Consider the following 24,813-nt stretch of genomic DNA (forward strand, 5'->3'; position numbering starts at 1 on the left):
CTCTCTAGGAATTATCACCTCATTTCCTGGAATTCTCATGGATTTTTGGGTTTACTGGGTAATTTGGATAATAAGTGCACTGTAGGTAGCTTAATTCTCCAACTCAGGGTGATCTAAATTCAGTTACAATACCTTTCTACCAAATCAAAATAAAAAAATATGTATTTTAAATTAAAATATTTCATTAGGATGGAAATAATTAGCAAAGGGGCAGAGAAAATACATTTACACACGTTTCTGGAGGATTGTAATCCAATATGCCCAGTCACACACAAATGATGGCGGGGGAGGGATGGTGGGGAGGAGACCTGCGGAAGCATTATCTCCTGAAAGGCTTGTGTGCCAGGCTAAGGGAATTGTTTCTCTCATAGTCAGGTCAGGTAAAGAAAATGTCATCCTCCTTCATTTCTTTTCGTCTTGGTCTTTGTCGCTGGTTGGAAAACCATACAGCAGTGGGACCTCCTGGGCTGTGTCTGCTTCCTTGTTTTACATGGAGTTAGGCTTGTGGGTTTTCCTTCTCTTTTTCCTTCTTTCGTGAATGTGTTCATGCCACCTTCACCTGGTTTGTGGAAGTGGAATGTGGCTAATGGATGGAAAGGAGAAGGGAAAGACTGAAAGGGGAAAGACTGATAGGTGGCTGTTACATAGGCCAGGTATGGGGAGATTGAAGGACAGAACTAGACAGGTGATTGTGTATGTAGAGAGAAGGCAAAGGATATGAGAGAGTGCTACCTACACCTGAGGAGTCTAGCCCATGTTCTTCTTGGTTTTAGAGTTTGGAGCAGAAACTGGAGAGAGAGTTCTATGCAGGCCTCTTCAACTGGGATGAGGTCCATCAGAATGACGCATCAGGGTTGCTGAAGAGGTTCATACGAGAGCTGCCGACTCCGCTGCTCACAGCTGAGTACCTGCCTGCCTTCACCGTGGTACAGAGTGAGTAGCCTCATCCTTGGGGGCCTGGGGTACAGAGGGAATGTGGGCAGGGCCCCGCCAAGAGCTCAGAGAATCCTTCTGCTTTATAGAAAGGTTCTCCTTTCCAAGAGCAGAATGTGCTGCCTCTGGTGGGCTCTCCCATTGCAGGGGGTCTTCCAATACAGGGTAGCTGGATGACTACCACTTGTCAGGGACATTAGAGAGGAAATTCCTAGTCAGTTATTTGTTAGACCAGATCGATAGTGCCCAACTAAAATAGAAATCATTTCCAGTAGGTTCATATGGACTTCAAAAATCACAAATTAGGGGCGGCTAGGTGGCCCAGTAAATAGAGCACCAGTCCTAGAGTCAGGAGGACCTGGGTTCAGATCCAGCCTCAGACACTTAACACTTACTAGCTGTGTGACCTTGGGCAAGTCACTTAACCCCAATTGCCCTGCCTTCCTCTCTCCAAAAAGCAAAAAAAAAAATCACAAATTCATTATCTGTGATACTGTATTTTTATTTAAACATTACCAATCACAATTTAATCTGGTTCAGCTGAAAAAAAAAACCAAACAGATAAATTTTATATATATATATATATATATATATATATATATATAATTTTTTGGGGGGGAGGGCAGATCAATTGGGGTTAAGTGACTTGTCCAAGGTCACATGGCTAGTAAGTGTTAAGTGTCTGAGGCCACATTTGAACTCATGTCTGACTCCAGGGCTGGTGCTCTATTCACTGCACCACCTACCCACCCCTCCAACCTCTTTTGAAAAAGAAACTTTCTCATCTCCTTAGGAAGAGCCATGTATCAACTCCTTTAAATGTTCTCCCACAGAGCTCTGATCTTATTGATGTGGATATTGATTTCAAATCCTAACTCTGCCATTTCATACTTGCCTGCCCTTGGCTGAGTCATTGAACTTCCGTGGGCCTCAGTTTCCCCATTTATAAAATGAGGAGGTTGCACTAGACCCCTGAGGTCCCTTCTGGATCTAGGTCACACCCCATTGATTCTTTCCCATGTTAATGTGACTCTTGTTCATGCTCTCTCAAGGAGACAGTCACCATTCTAGGAGCCTTCTTTACATTGTCTTGTCATTCCAAGGATATCAGTGGAGCCAATGGGCTGCTCATCAGTTGTTCCTGACTCTTGCCACTTGACCAGCCCATTTTTTTTTGCTTATCTGTTTGCTGATGTCTTTTACTCCACTCTGTTTCCTAATTTGTCCCTGCTGAGTTGCAAACTGCTCTCACACCCCACATGCCCTGATGATGTTCATTTTCAATTCTGTAGAGACTTTAAAGGCACAAAAGACAAACCAAATGGCAGGAACTTGCCGAGTCTTTCTGGGGGAGAGGCAGCAAAAAGCTTGCTCTTTTCAGTCTTGAATGTATCGTTGTGTTGGAGACTGTTGTAGCTCTCAGGTAGGATGCCTGTTGGGGTGTGTTTGTGTTTGTGTGTTTGTGAGTGTGTGTGTATGTTTATGTGTGTTTGTGTGAATTGTGTGTTTGTGAGTGTGTGTGTGTGAGTATGTGCGTCTGTGTGTGTTTTCTTTTTACCTGGAAGACACTAGAAAAGATTAGAGAGTTTCCTTTGGTGGCCAATGTAAGCTCCCTCAGTACTTCCTTCTATTTAGAAGTGGAAATTTCCATTACTTCTCTGGGAAGTAACTTCTTGTCAGGCCTTGTGATAAGAGCCATCCTTATGTTAATCAATCAATCAATGAACATTTTTTTAAAAAACACATACTATGTGTTGGCCACTACTCTAGACACTGGGGATACAAGGAAAAAAATAAAATGGTTCTTGCCCCCAAGCAGCTTGCCTTCTAACATAAACACATATATACAAAATATAGGAAGAGGTAGGAAAAAAAAAGAAAGGGGTAGGGTCTGGATCTGTGATTTCATTGGTCTTGGGAACTCCCAGATGAGGAGTGAGGAAACTACTTCTCCTAGTACAAGTCAGCATCTTCTCTCACACTTTATAGACTTACTTCATATATAGAATGGCTATAATTTTTTTTTGCCTTCTCAAAGGGGGGGGGAGGAAGAGGGTAGGGAGAGAGAAAATTCAGAATTGAAAGTAAAAATTAAAGAAAAAATACTTATAGACTTAGGGAGTTGCCTAGAGCCTAAGAGGTTAAGTGACTAGCTCAAGGTGATATAGTTTGTATTATATGTGAGTCTTGAACCCAGGTCTTTCTTCCTTTGGACACATCATTCTAGCTACTATGCCTTTTGCCTCTTAGTATTTTATTCATTACTGACTATAATATTTGTAATTGGTTTTGTTTTTCTTGCCTTCTTTCTTGTGGGAAAGGAGAAACAGAAGGGAGAGAATTTGGAATTGAAAATAAATCAAATCAAGTTTTAAAATTATATTATTCATTATGTAAAGTATATACAAAATAAATACAAAATGATTTGGGAAGATGGGCTGGGAGGTAGTCACTAGCAGCTGTGGAAATTAAGAAAAGTCCCATGAAGGAGACTGCATTTGAACTGAGCTTTGAAGGAAGTTAAGAATTCTAAGAGACAACCGTTAGGAAGAAGTACATTTCACTATGCACCTTGGTTCCTCCTGGAGTTGAGATTGTTGCTAATAAATGTGTAGACAGCTCTAGAGGAAAAGGAATCCTGAGATTAACAACAACAATAATAACAAGAATTTATGAAGCACCTACTATGGGCCAGGCACTGTAATAACTGCTTTACAAACATTATCTAATTTGATCATCACAACCCTGGGAAGGAGGTGCTATCATTTATCCTTGTTATACAAATGAGAAAACTGAGGCAAAAGAGGGTAAGTGTTTTGCCCAAAGTCATACAGCTAGTAAAAGTATCTGAAGCCAGATTTTAATTAAAGTCTTCCTGACTCTAACTTCAGGGCTCTATCTACCCAGCTTCCTCCTAATTAAATCCAAAATAGGGTAAGAGGGGTAGCTGGGTGGCACAGTGAATAGAGCACTGACCCTGGAGTCAGGAGGACCTGAGTTCAAATCCAGCCTCAGACACTTAACACTTACTAGCTGTGTGACCTTGGGCAAGTCACTTAACCCCAATTGCCCTGCCCTCCCCCCTCTAACAAAAAGACAAAATAGGGTAAGAGACCTCCAGAAGAGAGCTGGGTGTCAAGTGCTCTTGATATGGTACTAAATTTGGATGTCTGATGCTCTGTATAAAGTAGTGGGGTTAAATCATTTGATTTAACATTAGATTTGATTTAAATTAGAATTTAATTAAGTTCTACAAGCATTTATTAAATGCCTGCTGTGTTCCAAGCACTATGCTAGTGGCTGAGGATACGACAGGTTAAAGTGGCCCTTCTCCTTCAGGAGCTTATACAGGACCATACGTTCAGAGCTGGAAGGGACCTTAGAGGCCATAGAATCCAATCCCTTCATTTTACAGTGGAGGAAACTGAGGCATAGTGACTTGTTCAGTGTCACATATCTTGTGTGAGACTTGAACCTAGGTCTTTCTAAGTCCAAGTCTAGTGCCCTGTCTCCTACCTTTCACAAAGCACATCCTTGCATGGGCTTGAACCACCAGCCTTCTAGTTACAGCTGAATGCACTTACCACTGGTATCACAGAGATCTCTACTGCTTTTCCTCCAAACAGATATCCCAGACCTGAAGCAGCGATTACAGGCTCTGAATCTGCTCATCTTAATTCTTCCTGAAGCTAACAGAAATACTTTAAAGGTAAGGCCACTAATTTCTATTCTCCCCCTTGGATTTAGCATGTCCTCAGCCTCCCTACCCTAGGTAAGCCCACACATATGATTCTTCCCTTTCCCCTCTATCATTTTAGACAGCCTTAGCTCTGGCCTCAAATCTGTTAGCACACATTCACTAAAGGTTAGGCTTTGTCCTTGGCCAGGACTTACAGAGGCACCATTGGCTAATGGAGTTACATCAGGTTTCACTCATGGAGGTATTACAGGGGATACAATTTGAACTGTAGAGTACCCAAGTCATGTAATAAACCATGTGATAATGGAGTTTTACTCTGATGCCCCAGGTGATCCTGGGTACACAGAGGCTAAGCCAGTGGGGCCCAAGTCCCTGATAGGCCTTCTCTAGTTAGAAAACTATCAGTTATTAGACCAGGGCCAGGCTATGGGTCCTTCAAGGACCAGCCTAGCTAAGGTCAGAAAGATTCATCCTCACAAGATTAGTCATTACAAACCTGCTGGAAAACTGGAAAACAATATGGCAGAAAGTAGGTATAGATGGCCCCTTTACACTGTGTACCAAGGTTAAGGTCAGAATGGGTACATGATTTAGACATAAAGGGTGATACCATAAGCAAATTAGGAGAACATGGAATAGTTTACCTGTCAGATCTATGGAGAATGGAAGAACTTATGACCTAACAAGAGAGAGAACATTACAAGATGTAAAATGGATAATTTTGATTATATTAAGTTAAAAAGGTTTTGTACAAATGAGATTGGTCATTAGGTGATGAATTCGTGAAACTATCTGTAAAGGTTTAGAGAGGTTACCCTCTGCACTAGTAAAGGGACAGGGATGTCTCGCCAACAAAAGGACAGAACTTTACAAGTATGAAAATCAGTGTTATCACATTTTAGCTCCTTTATTCAGAAGCAATTAAGTGATGTTATGGGTTATTCTCTTGCTCATCTCATTTATGAGATGAAGATTAGGGGTGGAGAACATTCGGTCTTGAGACCACATGTGTCCCTCTAGGTCCTCAAGTGCGACCCTTTGACTGAATCCAAACTTCACAAAACAAATCCCCTTAATAAGGATTTGTTCTGTAAAACATGGACTCAGTCAAAAGGCTGCACCTGAGGACCTATAAGGTCACATGTGACCTTGAGGCCGTAGGTTCCCCACACCTGAGTTAGTGTGATGGAAATGAACTTTGGATCCAGGATTAGGTGACACTGGTTCAAATTTTGCCTCTACTACTTCTCTAATAATCATGCACAATCTCTAAGGACCTTAGTTTTTTCACCTGTAAAATGATGGGGTTGAGGGGAGTAATTAAGACTTTGGACAGTACCTGACCCATAATAGATGTTTAATAAATGTCTATGGATTATTTATCGAGATTAAGAAATATTTATTTATTTAATTAATAAATATTTATCAAATAAATATTTGAATATTCAAATATACTATTTATCTGAGGTCTCTTCTCTCTCTCTCTTTTTTTTTTTTTTGCTTTTTGGAAGGTAGTTGGGGTTAAGTGACTTGCCCAAGGTCACACGGCTAGTTTTTGTGTTAAGTGGCTGAGGCAGATTATGAACTCAGGTCCTCCTGACTCCAGGGCCAGTGCTCTATTTATTATGCCACCTAGCCACCCCTCTGAGGTCTCTTCTAATTCTAAAGCTACAATATCCCTAAGGAGTAGAGAGTGATTGTGAGAGGCAGGAGATTCATTCCATTTTACAGAGAGGCACACAGAGCCATAGAAGCCTAAGCAGCTTGCCAAAGATCACACAGGAAGTTGGTGGCAGAAATGACCCTAGAGACCCTAGGTCTCCATAATCCCAACCAGGACTCTTTTCATTCTCATAGCCTTTGTTGCTTTGGGTTCTTCTCAGGGTTAGAACTGGAATACTCATTAGGGAGAGGTGGAAGGTTCAATGCTGGGAGCTGCCTTTTACCAATTGCCTTCAAAATCTCAAACATAGGATTTAGGAGTGGCAGGGACCTGGAAGGCCCTGTAGTATAACACCATGGTTTTACAGAAGAAGAAACTGAATCCCAGAAAAGGGAAGTGGCTAGCTCAAGGTTATCCGGCTAGTAAATGGCAGAGCTGGGATTTGAATCTAGGTCCTGTGAGTCCAAACCATGGTGCTTCCTGTTACTCTGTATTGTTCCTCCTTCCTTCTCTAGGCCCTACTGGAATTTCTCAGGAAGGTAGTTGCCCGTGAGAAGAACAACAAAATGTCTTTATGGAATGTTTCCATGGTGATCGCACCAAATCTCTTCATGCATAAAGGGAAGCCTCACAGAATTCCAGAGGGAAAGGGGAAGCAGCTGGCCGAGGGTGCTGCCGATGTTGTTCGGGCCATGATCCATTACCAGGACCTTCTGTGGACTGTAAGTCTATGATGATGGGCATGGAGGAAGGGCTGGCTCTGTACTGATCCAAATGGTGACAGACCTCAGGAAGTGGTTTTATGAGATGAAAAAAAAATCCCCTTTTCTCTCATTTTGTTTTCCTTTTTGATATGTTATCAAGTGAGAAAAGTAAAGTATAAAATCATAAAGTACTGTATAAATGTTAGCTATTATTATTATTATTGTGACTCAGAAAGCGGAATGAAAAAAATTCAAGTTAAAGGGGGTGATTGTTACTTGGCTTATGCTAATCAAGGTTTAGAAAATGGACCTTTTCAGGGATGATTATTCCTTTTATGAAATAATCCTTTACTTTTCAAAAGGATTCACCATAGGAACACAGTCCTGGGCACCTGGGGACTGTTCAATGTACACTTATTGATTTGAATTGATTCCTTTAAATAAGAGAGCACCCCTTGAACATTTCAAATATAATTCTGTTTATGCATATTACACACATTATTGTTGTGATAAGTGAGGTGTGCATGCATTTTATACATTTCACCCTTCAGAACGTGAGAGATGCTCCTTGGGAATCAGCCTGATTCATTTTACTGGAAGCTTCAATGCCACAATGGAAGAACTGGCATGGTTGAGTAAGAAGAATGTTGGATTTGGAGCCAGAGGTCCTGGGTTCAAATTTGGGTCTTGTCACTTAATATGTATATGACCTTGGGCAAGTCAGTTAAGCTTTCAAAGCCTAAGTTTCCTCATATATAAGATGAAGGGAATGGAATAGGGGCCGTCCTCTTCTCTTCCAGCTTTCCATGTATATTCTTGTGACACCACCCTCCCCCAAGAAACCCCAAGGAAACTCTGGGACAGTCCTAATTCAGCTACCCAGGTAGTGGAAGTGGTTTTATGAGTTTGTTAAGTGTCTGAGGTACTCAGGGGTCACTCTGCTAGAAGTAAACCCAAGTCACATGATAAGCCATGTGATAATGGAGTTTTATTCTGATGCCCCAGGTGATCCTGGGACCATAGAGACTAAGCCAGTGGAGCCCAATTGCTCATGGGCCTTCTCTAGTTGGAAAACTATTCAGTTACTGGACCAGGGCCAGGCTATGGCAACCTCTTTCAAGGACCAGCCTAGCTAAGGTCAGAAAGATTCATCATCACAAGATCAGTCATTATAAAAACTGCTGGGAAAACTGGAAAACAGTATGGCAGAAACTTAGATATAGACTGCCCCCTTATACTGTATACCAAGATAAGGTCAGAATGGGTATATGATTTAGACATAAAGGGTGATACCATAGGCAAATTAGGAGAGCATGAAATAGTTAACCTGTCAGATCTATGGAGAATGGAACAATTTATGACCAAACAAGAGAGAGAGAACATTACAAGATGTAAAAAGGATAATTTTGGTTATATTAAGTTAAAAAATTGTTGTACAAACAAGATTGATCATTAGGTGATGAACTTTTGCTGCCTCCTCCCCACGTCTGCCTCATTTTCCTTCCTTCAGAGATAACCCACATTGACTTGAACTGCATTTGGCTTTGTTTGATATTAGGTCTCCTCCTTCTTGGTTGCCCAAGTCCGGAAACTGAATGAGAACAGCAGCTGGAGGCATCAGTTCTATGACAGACGGATCAAGAACTTCCTTAGGAAGATTCATACGGACAAGGACAAGGTGAACAAGACCCCTGAAGAGGTGAGTGTGGAGCTGTCACGCATTTTCCCTTTAATTCAGCACATACTGAAGGGCCTGCTGTATACACTGTATTCACTGATGTAGGTGGAGTTCATCCAGTGAGACAAGGTATCTGGCCCCTGGGCACCTGGTGTATAATCTCATTGCCAGGAATGCTGGACAGATCCCACGAATCAGAATGGAGATACCAAATACCAGATACCAAAAGGACAAGGTTCAAAAGCGTACTTGCTCACTAGGCACTGGATTAGGTGTGAGAGTATCTGAGTTTGAATTCTGACTCTGCTTCTAACCACTGGGCAACCTTGGACAAACCAACTCCATTTTCTGAACTTCAGTTTCTTCATCTGTAAAAAGAAGGGGTTGGACTACATGGCTTCTCATGTGCCTTCCAGCCTTTTAAATCTGTGGTCTCACCCCCATGGACTGACCCAGTGATACCCCTGTACTGATTTGTGAATGTAAAGTATAGGTATTTCTAGTGGTCATAGACAATGGGGTCTGATCCTGGAGATAGAAACAAATTCCTGCCATTGTAAGATCTTTTCCATCTCTCACTCCCAGGATGCTTTTGTTTCCCTCATTCTCAGACTCCTAGAATCCCAGGGTTAGAAGGGAGAGAAGGGAATAGCATTTATTGTAGCACATATTATGTTCCAGGTACTGTGACTGAGCACTTTTTACAAATATTATCTCATTTGATCCTCACAGCAGCCCCTGGGAAGTTGGGTGTTATTATCATCTCCTTTTCTTAATTGAGGAAACTGAGGCATACAGAAGTTAAGTCACTTGCCCCAGGTCACATACCTAGTTCATGTCTGAGGCTGAATTTGAACTCAGATCTTCCTGACTCTAGGCTCAGGGCTCTATCTGCTGAGTCACCAGCGGCCTCTAGAGAAGGGATCTCAGAAACAGCTCTAACTCACGATAGCTATGCAGAGATCCCCTCTATGGGATTCTGGATAAGTGACCATCATCCAAGCCCTTTTGAATATCCCCAAAGTTGGTAGTTTTCTTTACTGACTGACTGACTAGACCTTCCTCTCTACAATTCCCATTCATTGATCCTCATTCTAACTTCTGGCACCAAGAAGAAAAAAAAAATCTATTCCCTTTCCCATATGATAGCTCTTCAAATATTTGAAAACAGTTCTCACATCCCCACTAAGCCTTCACTTACTAACTGTGAGACTGTGGGTAAGTCCCTCTCCTCTGGGTCTCAGTTTATTCATCTACAAAATAAGGGGCTTGGACTAGATGATCTCTGATAATTCCAGTTTTAAAACCTGTGACCTCATCATCCTTGTCTCTGAACTGAATCCTCCTGGGTAAGGACTGTGCTGCTGTGGGTAGCCCTGAGATGAGGGGCATGAAAAGGAGGGAATGAGCACAGTAAGTCACTATAGTACTTTTCTGACCTTAGCTGGCAATTTTTCTAGACCCTTATGTAGGGGATGAAGGGGAATCCATTGGATTGGATGGCCTGCCTTTCCCAATTGCTCAGCCTCAGATGAGTCATTTTAAACAGAAACCTATGCCACCCATGAACACGTGGGGGCGCTCCAACTTTATTCCCAAATACTAACTGGGCTGCTGATTCAATTTGGCCGGAAGGTTGCTTTTATGTATTTATGTACGGAGACAGCTCCTATTGCTGTGAAAAGACAGAGGCTGGCTGGCTGAATGTGAGCCATTGTTTTCAACCTGGCTTCCTTGGCACCTAACCCTGGGCCTCCTCTGTGAGTTTTCCCAGGTGTGCTGCCCTCCCCACTCTGCAGAATGGCTTGGGTCTGGGCTGGAGATCTTTGCCATTAGAAGCCAAGAGGCAGAAGGAGGTGTAGCTTCTGTCCAAAAACAAAGGGATTCTAAGCTTCAATAGCCTTTAAGCCATCAAGACGTTAGTCACCTCTCTGTTGAGTATGTTAGGTGCTCTTTGGAAAGGCCACACACCACCAATAAGCTCACTCTTACTTTGGATTCTTGAATACACCAGTGACATGATTCCTTGGCTAAAGCCCAACAGAGAGAAGTAAATCATCCCTATGTGAGAATGTGCCTGTCCATGCTTCTCTCTTCTTAGCCTCCCTAAGTCCTTTTGTGTGCTCCTATGTGTGTTTATACAGCCTTCTAAGGCCATTCAGGAAGCTGAGTGGGGAAGTAGGTGGATAGAGCATTGGGCCTGGAGTCAGGAAGTCTCATCTTCCTAAGTTCAAATCTGGCCTCAGACACTTACTAGCTGGGTGACCCTGGGTAAGTCATTTAACTGTGTTTGCCTCAGTTTCCTCATCTGTAAAATGAACTGAAGAAGAAAATGGCAAAGAGAAAACCCCAAATGCGGTCACAAAGAACTAGACATGACTAAACAATAAAAAGGCCATTCACTGTGCTCACATGCTATTTAAAAAAAACAGACAAACAACTTCCTGCATCCATTCAATGTATGATCTCCCAAGCCTAACTTTCATTCAAGGTCTTTGTAGCAGCAAGCACCCCAGCATCCCCAGGGTGTCTGCCAACACAGGTTCTTAGATCTGCTTTGCTAAAGGAAAGCAACTCAAAATGGGTTAACAAGCTTACTTTAATCAGTCAAATATTTATCATTTACCTAGTTCAGGGGAAAAAGGTCAGCACCCCGAACTTCAAAGTATACAGACAGAATTATCAAGACAAAAACAGATCAAGTAGACAGATTTCCAAACTGTCCAACCATTATATCCATACCAAACAACATCTGGGTTTCAAAGGGGGAGTGGTGGGGGGAGATGGGGGGGGGCTCTGGACAATGGCTTTCCAGAGTTTCATCTGATCAAATCACTGAACACTTCTCAAAGTGAGCCCCAAAACAAATCACATCAGGGCTTATATAGCCTTCTCCTGGCTCAGAGAATGTAACAACCTTATTGACTCACTGGCCAATCAAGAAGTATCTACTGAAAAACAAGCCTCCCACCCCAGGCTCCAGGTGCACTTTAGCCTAGGGGCAGGGAAGATCCTTAAATTTACATTCTTTACAATCTTCCCTAGACTTGCTCAACCTACCTTTCCAGGCTCATTTCACAGTATTTCCCTTTCATCCTTTCTCTCTCTGTTCAGTCAGGCTGTGCTACTAACTCTTCTCTAATCTTGTCCTGGATTTTTTTCAGCCTGTCCCCCACAACTGGAACACATTCATTCTCTCCTTCTCTCTGCCTTTCGAAGTCATGAGTTCATCCTTCAAGGAATATGTCACTTCCTCCACAAGTGAATACATGAAAAAGCATTTACTGAGCACTTACTTAAACTGAATCCAAGCTTGATTCGTTCTGTGAAGTTTGGATTTGACTTAATCTGTGAAGTTCGAATTCAGTCAAAGGGCCACACTTGAGGACCTAGAGGGCCACATAAGGCCTTGAAGCTGCAGGTTCCCCATCCCTGGCTGAGTTATGTCCAATTTTCTTGCCAGAGATACTGGAATGATTTGTCATTTCCTTCTCCAGCTCATTTTACAGATGAGGAAACTGAGGCAAACAGGATTAAATGACTTGCCCAGGGTCATACAGCAAGCCTGAGGTCAGAAATGAAATCAGGGAGATGAATCTTCCTGACTCTAAACCTGACATTCTATCCGCTGTGCCACCGAGCTGCCCAAGCTAGCACATCCCTACTTACATCTTACTTATATGTGTACATATTGAATCTTCACAATGGATCATAAGCTCCTTGAGAGTAGGAACTACCGTAATTTTTTCATCTTTATGCTTCTCCCCTCCCCCACTCCAACTTGCCTGTAATTCAGCACTTCAGCAGATCTTTTGATCTCATCAGCAGGGTTACTCCCTCCACAGGTGCATATAGCAACTCACCCATGCCTTCTTATCCTGTTTGTGGCTTTGAATCCTCCATAAACGACCACCCAGTATGCTTACAGGCTTCCTCTGGTTCTTTCCCCCCTGAATTCCTACTAAGCCTTTAAATCCTATCTCCTACGAGGGGGTCATTTTATTCTTCTCTGTTGTTAACCTAAAGGGGTCTAGGCTTCACTTGGACTTTGTGGGTTCCAGTGCAGCACTTGGTCTGCCCACCTCTTACCCTCAATCTTGCTAATTGACACCCCTCACCTCCCTTTCCCATCACAATTTATCATTGGTCTTTGAGGCCATTTCTTATGTGTCATCCCTCACAAGACATCATTGGTAATGCGCTCACCCATTGACCCCGGGATTGCCCTAAATTGTGATTTGTCTAAGATTGTGGTGTCCCATGATTCATAGCCTTAGGGCATCTCTAGGAGAATACCAAAAGAAATAAATAATAATTGAAAGGATGGGCTTTGTGGCAGTGACCAGCTTGAGATCACTGGAAATATATAGCAGGTACTTATTGAATTGTGCACATCTTCTCTAAGAAAATGCAAAATAGATATTTACAAATACAAAGGCATTTCAGAAGAGAAGGCACTAAGCCCTGGGAGAAGAAGGATTGGCCTTGTGTAGGAGATGGCAGCTAGGTGGCATGGTAGATAGAGCACCAGGCCAGCCTCTGACACTTGCTAGCTGTGGCAAGTCACTTTACCCTGTTTGCCTCAGTTTCCTCATCTGTAAAATGGGCTGGAGAAGGAAATGGCCAACTGCTCCTTGCCAAGAAAAAAATCCTTGCCAAGAAAACCCCACAGGGGGTCATGGAGAATTAGACATGACTGAACAAGGAAGAGATGGTGCTTGGGCAGAGCCTTGCAGGAAGCCAAGAGTTCTGAGAGCAGAGATGAGGAGGGGAGTACGTTCTAGGCTTGTGAGACAAGAAGTGGAGAAAGAAGATGGAATGCAAGGCAGCAGATTGGCCAGTTTGCCTGGGGTGTGTACACATGTCAAGTCCACAGGCATTAAGGCTTACTATTTATTAATGCCAGGCACCCTGCTAAGTGCTAGGAATGCAAATACTAGCAGAAAGAAAAGCAGTCCTTTCCCTCAAGGTGTTTACAGTCTAATGGGGGAAGATAACCTAAAAGGAAGCTGGGAGGTTGGAGGATGATGAAGGTATCTGGCGAGCTGAGCATTGTAAAGCAAGTCTGGAGAGTCCAAAGTACAGCCTGCAGCGGAAGGAAGACACGGCTGGTCTGGCTTTGTTGTTGTTCAGTCATGTCCACCTCTTCCTGACCACACGGATCATACTGTCCATGGGGTTTTCTTGGCAAAGATTCTGGAGTTATTTGCTATTTCCTTCTCTTAGATTAAGGTAAACACAGGTTAAGTGATTTGCCCAGGATCTCACAGCTAATAAGTGTCTGAGGCTGAATTTGAACTTGGGTCTTCTTTACTCCAGGTCCAGCGTTCTATATACTGAGCCATCCAACTAGTTTGGGCATCTTCCTTAAAAAGGAGGATCTAGGAAGAATCAGCCAATCAGAGGGAGAGAGGTCACAAGGATGGAGGGTACTTCCAGTGTGAGAAATCCAGAAGTGTGATGATCTTGGAGGGTGAAGAGGTTTCTGGCTCATTGTTAGAGAAAGTCCAGAGTAATGAGAGGAACTCTGTTCTTCTTTAAGGCGTCTCTCCATGTTTGTGCATGCACTTATGCATTCTTTATTCCTCAGCCATCCAAAGTGGTGAAAATCCAGGCCGCTCTGCTCCTGAAGGACTGTTTAGAGGTGCCCCTACACAACAGCACCAGAGCTGCTGATGTGCTCAAGCAGTTCCAGAGACACCTCTGCTCCAACAGCTGGAATGTCATGAAAACCGTCAACCTAATCCAATGGTAACCCCTGCCTAGAAACTGCGGGCCTGAGCTAGTGAACCAAAGATTGCTGAGTTCAGAGTCAGTGCACCCTAGTCTGAATATCACTGCTGCCTTTTAGCTTGCCCCTACAAAAATTAGGTCCATAGCCTTTGCCCCTCTTAAGCTATTTGTTCTAACCACAATAGCTTTGTGACTTTGGGTAAGTCACTTCCCTTCTCTAGCCCTCAGTTTCTCCTTCTGTAAAATGAAAGGGTTACATCAGGTAAGATCCTTTCTGCTCTAAATGCTGTAGCAAGATTATGTATGTAGCCTATATCTGATAACCTGTATCAGATTACCTGCTGTCTTGGGGAGAGGGGAAGGGAAGGAAAGGGAAAAATTTAGAATTCAAAATCTTATAAATGGGAATATTGAAAGCTAAAAATAGATAGATGATAGATGGATGGATGGATGGATGGATGGATAGATAGAGAGGTAGATAGATGCATAGATCCCTATATTCAAATCACAGAGTTGCTTAACTATCTGTGTAAGCTTGTACAAGTCATTCCCCCTCTATGGGCCTCAGTTTCCTCCTCTGTAAAATGTGAGTGTTGGACTAGATGACCGCTAAGATTCCTTTCAACTCTTGAGTTTCTGATGATGTCATAGCATAAATTTAACATTAAATACTATCCCACATGGCCCCAAGCTCCCTTAAAGAGACACATTGCTATTTAGGATGACCAAAGAGAGCTGCTATGACCTAATGAGAGAGAATGTCTCTCTCCTCAGAGAAAAAAGACAATTTGAGCAGTGTATGGGTATTGTTTTGAAGGGCTACTGACCTGTTAGTTGTTTAATATCTTTTGCTCTAAAACTACTCATGCCTTGGCTTTGGAGGGGAAGACTTTTTTGGGAGGACAGGATAACAGTAATTTCCATTTCTATAGTGCTTCTGTGTTCTAAATAGTCTATATTTACAAAGTGCTTTTCCCCTAAGCACCTTGCACATAGCTGGCAGGATCCTAGCAGAAAGTAAGCCCCAGGACCAAGTGTCTTTGAGGGCTCATCCCATCACTGCTGCCTGGCCTGTTGGGAGCAGAGGAAGCAGGAGTTCATGTTCAGTCCATTGGGTGACTTTGTGATGCTAGTGAGAGGCTTTGCCCTCTCCCAATGCCAACCTGATTGACAAGATAAATGAGACCTACTCACATAAAAAGGAAATAGGATTCCAGAATCTCAGTGAGGAAGAGAAACTTTGAGGCCTCTGAGTCCCATTCCTTCATTTTACATATGCAGAAGTCACATCTCAAAGAATAGAAGGGACTTTCCCAAGGTCATACAAGTAGTACTGTGCAGAATCAGCATTAGAATCGAGTTCTCCTGACTCCCAAGTCCAGTGTTCTTGCTCACAAATCTCTGATGCAAATTTAAACTTAGTCCCTGTTGTTCACCATAGATAAAGACTATTAGGAATTTTTCTTATTGTCAATAGGATTAAGTTCATATATCGCAGGGTTTAACTGGAAGGGACCTTACAATTAATTTAGTCCAACTGCGTCATTTTAGAGATACAGAAACTGCAGCCTCAGAGGGGAAATGATTTGTCCAAGCTTACAAAAGTAGTCAATATCAGAGTTCAGATTTAAACTCAGTTAAGATAACACAGGGCTTAAATTCTCTGTAACAAGTATCATCTCAAGGAAAAATGTCTGCCAATGAGTGGAACAGACTAAGGTCCCAGCCCTCTCTATATTATCATGCCTATGCCCACCCCTAGCCAGGAGAGAAGGAAGGAAAGGAAATGGCTTAAAGTTGGATCCCGCTTTCCCATCCCTTACCCTGGGGCTTTGACCAGGCTACTCTTGTCTTGCTGACCTGTGTTAGTTTTCTTCAGGCCTCTATGTGTTGTGCATGAGTCAAATCTGTTTAGTTATATTCTTGCCCCGCCTCCCCTCCCATAAAGACTTGTCACCCATTCCTGGTATGTGCCTTTGTGCCTTTCCCTGACCAGACCATGATCTTAGAGATCACCCATTCTTATCATTTTACAAAGGAGAAAACCAAAGCTGAGAGTGGGTAAGGGACTTGTCCAAGATTATGCCTAAGAGATCAGTGGGGCCTGTACTTCCAGGTGTGGGGTCTTTAAAGAGCCTCTCATTCATGTTGAAGAAGTATTGTGGAGTTAGTAGAAAGGGCACTGAATTTCAATTAAAAAAAACCTGCCTTCCCGTCCCAGCTTACTAGCTAGGTACATAATGGAAGGCAAGTCACTTAATGGGGCTGAACCTCAGCTGACTCATCTATTAAATGAAGAGTTTGGACTAAATGGTCTCTTTGGTCCCTTTTGGGTCTTTTTGCTCTTATGATCCTTTGATCTTCTGTGAAATGGAGGCAATAATCATTTCCCTACTTTTCTTATAGGGTGGCTATTTGAAAAGTCCTATGCAAACCTTAATGCCCCATTGAAATGAGAGTTTGTGTCATTAGGAATGCCTTGGCTGTCTTTGGGCCATCCTCACTGACATATGTATCTTTTTTTCTGTGTCCTGCAGTAATGGGCCTATTGAATCATCAAACCTACTCCTCTATGAAGTCGGTGGGAACATAAGTAAGTCTGCTGTTGGGCCTTTTAGACAGTCACTTTGGCACTGATCCATATCTACCAGTCATTCTCTCTTTGAGTGGGACATATCTATGAAGGCAATCAGAAGAAGGTTTTTTGATTGTGGGATTTCATTCATTCATTTGTCAGCTCACCCACTATCTAGGCATTGTGCTTAAGCCTGTGGGGAAAACCAAATATGACTCAATGAAAAAAATGCCAGATTTGAAATTAAATAACCTAGGTTCTGTTGAAGAAAAAAATAATATACTATTACTGTACTCTATGTTTAGGCTCAACTCTTCCAGAAACAATTTTATTCAATATTTTTCAATTCACTAGACATTAAGTGCCTTCTATGTGCCAGGCATTGAGCTAAGTGCTGAGGATATAATTAAGAATAAGAAAGAAAAGTCCCTGCCCTCAAAGAACTTACAATCTAATGGGGGAAGACAACACACAAAAGGAGGCAGGAAAATGGGGATCAAGGAGAGTCAGGGACACCAGGGGGTACCTGATGAGGGGGCATCTTGTTCCATATACTTGAAACCAGGCAGAGCAGCAGATGCAAAGTGTGTGGAGCTGAGAGCCCAACTTCTGCCATCTATTTTAAGAAAGGCATAGTCCCCCTTGCCCTCTGGCACAACTCTCTACCTCAAGATGATTATAGGGAGCAATACAGGAATCCCAAGGAAGTAAATTACAACACAGTTTGAATTATCCTTCCAGAAGAGTCAAGTCAACAATTCTGTTCCCTCCTGGACCACTTTTCTCACTCCAGGAATAAACAAAGGCCTCCTGGGATAGATACCAGTATTCTTTCTCTAGAGAAAAGGGTAGGTCTTGGCACTAGTCACTTCACTTCTGGTGAGTGGGAAAACAATGATATATAAACTAGACAAGAGTTACTCTCTTGGTTAAAAGGTTGAGCACTATCCTTACTCCATTTCCCAATGAAGAATCTTTGTCTTTGACCTACCTTTTCAAAGGGCTTTCCCAAGGTTTTTTAAAAGGGCTTTAGACAAAAATTATTTAGACAAAATATTATTTATTAGCACTTTTAGTTTTGCAAAAAAAAATGTTTTAAAATATGCTTCCACAAGTCAAAGCCTGATTCTCTTAATTAATTAACCTGTGTGACTTTAGGCAAGTCACTTAACCACTATGGGCCTGTTTCTTCATCTGTAAAACAAGGGGTTGGACTTAATGACCTCTCAAGTTCCTTTTACCTCTGAAGTCTATGATCATATAAATAAAAAAGCTATTGCTGCTCTTGTGGAGCTCACAGTCTAACAGGGAAGATACCATAGATGCCCAGAGAACTTCAACATGAAACAGTTATTTTTAAATGCCTTCACAGAGGTAAGAAGCATTCTGAGTGTTCAGAGGTGGAAGCAATTGTTTCTGGCTGAAGGGAAAGAGAGATGGCATCTGACCTGGGCAAAGGGATCTGGTATCAGACTTTGGCTAGGTTTAGAAAGCTAAGGCACAGATCTGGCTGGACATTTCAGCCTTCTGCTTAACAGTCTTCAGCGACTCCCTGTTGTCTCCTGAGTAAAGCTCAGATCCCTCTGCCTGGTTTTCAAGGCAGTTTTTACCATTTACCACTACATTTTCTAACCGTATTTCATACTACTTACCTTTGGACACCCAAAACTTCAGGGAACTGCACAATTCTCAGCTGTCTCTGAATTTATCATGTACTCTCCTACCTTATGCTTTGCTCACACTGTTCCCTTTGCCAGGAACACCCTTCTTTTTTTCCCCTTTGCCTGTGAAATTCCTATGCAACAAAACTTTCTGTTTTGTTTTTTGCTTTTTTTTTTGGAGGGGGAAGGCAAGGCAATTGGGGTTAAGTGACTTGCCCAAGGTCACATGGCTAGTAAGTATTAAGTGTCTGACGCTGGATTTGAACTCAGGTCCTCCTGACTCCAGGGCCGTTGCTCTATTCACTGCACCACCTAGCTGCCCCTAAAGTTCAACTTTATACCTACTCTGAGAAGCCTATCTAGATAAGTTCTGTTTGTAGGCTGAAAGCACTCAGATCTCACTAAGCATTTTTGTTTCACATGTCTCTGATGCACTTATCAGTTAAAATTGTGTTTTAGGTATTTATATTTGTATCATATCCATCTCTTATGGTATCTGCTCTCTGACACCAGTCAATAAACATTAATTAGACCCTGACTGTATACTGGGCTAAGTGGTGGGGATACAAAGAACGTCAAAAGACAGAAGACAGTACCTGTCCTCAAGGAGGCTAGCATTCTAATAATAGGGGAACTTATTTTATTTAAACTTTGTATCTCTCCCAATACCTGGCTCTATACACAGTTTGCAATACATGATAAGGTTTTTTGTTTTTTTGTGTGTGTTTTTTTTTGAGTCAGTCTGGGTTTAATGACTTGCTCAGGGTCACACAGCTGGTGTCTGAGACTGGATTTGAACTCAGATCCTCTTTACTCTAGGGCCAGTGCTCTATCCACTGTGCAACCTATCTGCCCTTGTGATAGGTTTTTAATAGATGGCCTGGGATTTAGGAACTCAGAATGAGAATAGAGTTAGGGGTGAGGCTGAAAATGGGATTTGGAGTCAGTCAGAATGTGGAATATTCTTCTGTGGGAAGCTAGCCAGCCCCTACACAGATGCAATCTATAGCCTTGGCCTCATCAATTCTGTGTTCTAATCATCGGAAGCCAAATATTTCTCTCCAGAGTGTTTAGAGCATTGCTTTGGGTGATTCACAGGCTGCTTGGTTAACAGACAATTCAATAAGTATCTGATAAAATCCATGGAACACCCCCAACTTATATGAGTTCAGCAAATGCACTTTGTTCATCAGAAGCATTTTTTGTGAGAGGCTGTATGGGTTGGTAGAAACAGCATTGGACCTGGAGTCAGACCACCTGGATCGATTCTGAACTCTGACATTAGCAGCTGGATGAACTTGGAAAAGGCATGCTACTTCTCTGGCCTGCAACTTCTTCACCTTTACAATTAATACTTAGATTTCATGGGGAAGGATCTTTGGAAGCTTTAAAACCCTGTAGGAATGTAGTGCTCTTTCTCTTTTTCCTTTTTCTGTTACTCTTTCTCTCCCTTCTACTTCTTCCACTTCTTTCTCCTGCTTTTCTCAACTCTCATGCTAGTCATGTGACCTTGACCAAGGTAATCCCTTCTCTGGCCCTCACTCTTCACCTATACAATAAAAACTTTCAATACGTGGGGAAAGGTTTTGGAAACTTTAAAACTGTGTAAATGTGGCCTTTTCTTCCTGTTGTTATTCTTCTCCACTGTCTCTTTCTTTTTCTCTTCTCTTTTTCTATTCTCCTCCTCCTTTTCTTTTCCCTTCTCTGCTTCCTTTCTGCTTTCCTCAGGTCTGCTACATACTAGTTGTATGACCTTGGAGAAGTCATTTTACCTAATCTGTCCATCAGCTTCTTCACCTATACAATAAAGACTTGCCTTGTCTAAGGGCATTGTATTTGAAAACTTTCTTTCTCTTCCTCTTCCTGTTTTCTTCTTCCTCCTCCATTTCTACCAGGACTGATGGCTATTTTTCAATTGTCCCTTTGTCCCACAGGTGAACATTGCCTGGATCCAGACACCTACCTCTTAGATCTGTACCATATCAACCCTCATGGGGAGTGGGTCATCAAACAGAGCCCCACCTTACCCCGGACACTTTAGGAGAGTTACCACGGTAAGTGATATCTTTTGTACTTTGGTCTTGGGGAAAGATGAGCAGCCACATCCCCTGCTGAGAGTAGCCTTTACTCCCTTGATTGGGGGCGGGGGGAGGAGAAAGGTCTTCCATGGCCTTAGATGGAGAAGCTTTGAACATGCTATTGTCAAGGTGGATTGAGATCCTGTCCAAGGTCCTTTCAAACTCACAATGCCTCTGAAGTTTTCTTTCCTTAGAACCCAGCTTAGACCGAAAAATAGAAGTATTAAGGGCCAGAACATTGCTGTCTTTAAGCATCTCAAAGGCTGTCAGCAAGAAGGGGGATTAGATTTGTTCTACCTGGTCCCAGGGAAGGACTAGAACCACAGTCTCCTAGCTGGAGGGAGCTTCTTCACTCAGCATCTTTCTAATTCAAGTCTAATTTCTAAGAGCAAAAAAATCTCCTTTAGAGCAGTGCTATCAAACTCTGACTCAGAAAACTACAAATTAACATTGCCTATGCTGTATTGTATTTTTATTTATTTTGTTAAACATTTTCCCAATTATATCTTAATTTGGTTTTCTCTTGGGGTTTTTATGGACTGTGAGTATGACACCTCTGCTGTACAGCATCCCTGAGAAATGACTATCCAGCCTTTTACTTAATGACTTCCAATGATAGGGAGCTTACTATCTACTGGGGCATTCTTTCTGCTTTGGGTTAACTTGAGCTTCCAGGAAGTCATCTCTTATAAGAAACAGTATGTTACCTCTGGGAACATCTTCCCATGGTTCCAAGATAAATCTTCTGGAACCAAATAGAATAAACCTAATCCATCTTCCTCATGATAATTTTTCAAATACTTAAATCTAATGTTTCATACTAAATGTTTTCTCTAAGTTAGACATACAATATTATTCAACTGATACTAGTATATCCTGGCATTCAATTCAGTCCCCTCAACCATCTTTGTCCCCATCACTTTACATGCTCAGTGCCCTTCTTAAAATGTGGTACCTAGAATGGAATGTAGTATTCTAGCTGTGGTCAGAGGATCTGCCATGGTAGAAACTGTAGAGAAAGGCTGAAAATTTAGGCTTGATAGGAAGAAAAACTTCCTAATAATCAAAGGTGTCCAAAAATGGAATGATCTCTTGGCAGAGGAAGAAATCTTCTTTCCCCATTACTGGAGATCTTTGAGAATATCCTGGCTGGTCACTTGTCAGAGCTGCAATGCAGAGGATTCTTCCTTAGATTCCAATTGGGCTGGCTGATTTTGGGGTCCCTTTTGATTCTGAGGTTGCTTAGGTTTGCTTTGTGTTTTATTCAATTTATTCCCTAGGGTCAGAAAGAAAAAAAGAGCAGCAGGAAGGACGTTTTTTTCCTTTTGAGCACTTCTGTGCCATTTTCCCCATCCAGTGCCTTTATCTGGAAGATGTGCAGAATTCATCCTGAAGGTGGGTGGAATTGTGGAAGCTACAGATCACTTCATGTTCCAAAGAGCCCAGCTGATCAGCAGCACAGTGCCTGCCACTTGTGATGTGTGAATAACCAATCTAGGTGGGCAGACATTGTCCCATACAGCATTCTGGCCAATGGTTGCCCAGAAACCAACCTGCAGTGAAATCCTAGCCCATTATTGGGCACTGACTCATAGAAGAGAGAGAAAAAATAGGTCCTAGAAACTGCAATTCTGAAAGAAAAGTATGCAGCTGAGAAAGGCATTCCCATTTTGGAAAGCGTTGTGGCTACTGGTGATGAGAACAGCTCCCTTGTGTTTTCTTTAGTTCTCTACTCTACACAGAGAAGAAATACTGCTTCTCAGGGATGCAGTAGAATCTTTCTTAGGCAAGAGATCTCAATCCATCCATCCATCCTGCCCTTAAGGAGCTTGCATTCTACTGGAAGACTCTTCCCAAGACGAGGATGTGGGCTATTACCCCAGCCACTCATTTCCTGAGCTGCCTACTCCAACTTTCCAAAGTGATTTTGTCCTTTTTATTCATGAGACTTTGGAGTCACTTTCCTCAGAGTCACCATTGGTTATTGTCCAGAAATCAAGCTGAGTATTAGGGGTCTTTGAAGATCTATTTTGACCCTTTCTTGCCAGTTCAATGACCCAGTATTACTTCTTGCTCAAGAAGCATCCAGTGTCTTAACTTTTAAAAATATGTCTGGTATGATGTCTGATTCCTCTGTTGGAAATCCCTTCTCCATATGTAAGATTTGCTTATGGAAGAGTGCCTAGGGAATCATGCTCTGACCCCATTGGTGACACTTAGAGATGTCCAGTGCCCTGAGCCATATTGCCATTCTCCTCCCTTGGGTCTTATCATTGTCTTGGAGGCTATGTCTTTGGTCTTTGTCTCAGAACTGTATACATATTGATAGTTAAAAGCATCTGGTGGAATATAGTGAATGAAAACAAAGCCTTCAAGCCTTTCTGATGTGGTTAAAAAAGTCAAAGTAGCCACATTAGAGTCCTGACTCTGGCTATCTCCCAGGTAGAGAAGGAGACCTTGCCCTTGGCCAGGGACAGTAGAAACAGCCCATCCTCCCAGGCACAGTTTGGGGAGGGGGGAGGGCAGGACCCTACTGCTCTGCTCCATTGTCCTCAGATGTAGCTGGGGCTGCATCTTTGCCTGAGTACCCTGGCTTCTAGCCGTGATTAGGGAAGCGAAGAGGACAAATTATTCTGACTCTGCGTAAACATTTGCAACATCCCACACTGTCGTGAGAGGCAAGAAGTAGCAGATTGTCCTAAAACCAAAACAACAAGAATGGGAAGGATGTGTCCCTGTACCCTGGGGTTTCCTCCTGAATAGCCCCACTTTTCCGAACAGAATGGGCTCGACTTCTGACTTTTCCTCTTGGCTCCTTGAGCATTTCCAGTACCTTCTAACTCCCCTGCCTCCTCCCCCATGGGGATCAGTGCTGCTTGCTCCAGACAATCAAGAGTCCTTGTGCTGTGATCTTGCCATGCTGAGAATCTCTTTGGTACTTCTGGGCCTCCATGAGTTCTATCACTGTCCTTTGGGTTTAACTAGAGATTGTGGCCAAGGGAGATGGGAACATAGAACTTCAGTAGCTCAGTAAAGAGGCCAAGTTTTTTTCAGGGAAATTGCTGTGAATTTGACATATGATAATGGTGCAGTAGCTGGCCTGGGGTCCAAGACCCATGCAGCCTTTGGCAGGTCCCTTAACCTCTCTGGGTCTCAATTCTTCCTTTGTAAATGGGGCTTGGGGGGGCAGGGGTCATGCTAGATGACCTCTGATGTCCCTTGGCTTCAAATCATGGAGCAGAGATAGAGTCCATCCTTGGGACTGAATTTAGATTCAAATTGGTGCCAGCAATGTCAGCTTTGATAGTGGTCATTGGACTGTAGGATTTGGTGCTGAAAGGGACCTTAGAGATCATGTCATTCAACGTCTTTGTTTTTTATAAATGAAGAAACAGAAGCCCAAAAAAGTGAGGTGACTTGCCTAGGCTTGCAGAGTGAAGATTCATACCCAGAGCTTGTGATTCCAGACCCTAGGGGCTCTTTCCACGACCTCACACAGGTGTTCCTGCCATCTTTTATTTCTTTGCTTGGCAGAGGAGAAGAAAACGAAGAGGTTAAAACACAAGTTCTTGGTTTTAAGTATTGAATTTATTATCTTTTCATTTTTTAAAGTTGTATTTAAAACTCAGTAATAAAGATATGGAAAAGTTTAAATCTTTTCAGTGTCTTGTGTCTCAAGGTTTTTCCCTTCCCCCCTCCCATTCCAATTTTCAGTGAGTAGCACATGTCCTAGGACAGGGGTGGGCCTTGAGGCCAAATGTGAACGTCTAGGTCCTCAAGTGCGGTCAAAGGCCCCATGTGGCCTCCAGGCCGCAGGTTTCCCACCCCTGTCCTAGGAAGTAGCACAATAGGTTTAAATAAAAGATGTTTTTGTTGCCATTCAACCGATTTTTACTAAAGCAATTAAGTAACACATTTCACCTAAGATAATCAGGTAAGCATGTAATGAATTCAGAAGTGAAACACCATAGTCTTATCCTGTCCGTGCTGTTCATGAAGCATTCCTCTCAGGAGGCCTGAGTTGTAGCCCACATTCTGCCTCTGCCTTGCTGTGTGAACCTGGACAGATCATTCAACCTCAAATGAGA

At 42.6% G+C, this 24,813-nt stretch overlaps 1 protein-coding gene across 5 annotated transcripts in view; it reads left to right on the forward strand.

Annotated features, from left to right (window-relative positions):
* Positions 1-24,383, forward strand: part of ARHGAP40 (Rho GTPase activating protein 40) — a 120,113-nt gene extending 95,730 nt beyond the window's left edge. For all 5 annotated transcript variants that reach the window (XM_069063552.1, XM_069063553.1, XM_069063550.1 and 2 more), the window contains 8 exons: positions 774-933; positions 4,560-4,642; positions 6,812-7,018; positions 8,559-8,699; positions 14,269-14,429; positions 16,949-17,004; positions 20,582-20,701; positions 22,006-24,383. In XM_069063552.1, coding sequence (XP_068919653.1) covers positions 774-933; positions 4,560-4,642; positions 6,812-7,018; positions 8,559-8,699; positions 14,269-14,429; positions 16,949-17,004; positions 20,582-20,688 — 915 coding nt within the window. In that variant the 3' untranslated portion in view covers positions 20,689-20,701; positions 22,006-24,383. The remainder of the gene's footprint in view (positions 1-773; positions 934-4,559; positions 4,643-6,811; positions 7,019-8,558; positions 8,700-14,268; positions 14,430-16,948; positions 17,005-20,581; positions 20,702-22,005) is intronic.
* Positions 24,384-24,813: the final 430 nt, after the last annotated feature.

This window comes from Petaurus breviceps, unplaced genomic scaffold (assembly GCF_028583685.1).
Source record: "Petaurus breviceps papuanus isolate PSGF00001 unplaced genomic scaffold, PetGlider_PUasm1.0 90591, whole genome shotgun sequence".
Lineage (NCBI taxonomy): Eukaryota > Metazoa > Chordata > Mammalia > Diprotodontia > Petauridae > Petaurus > Petaurus breviceps.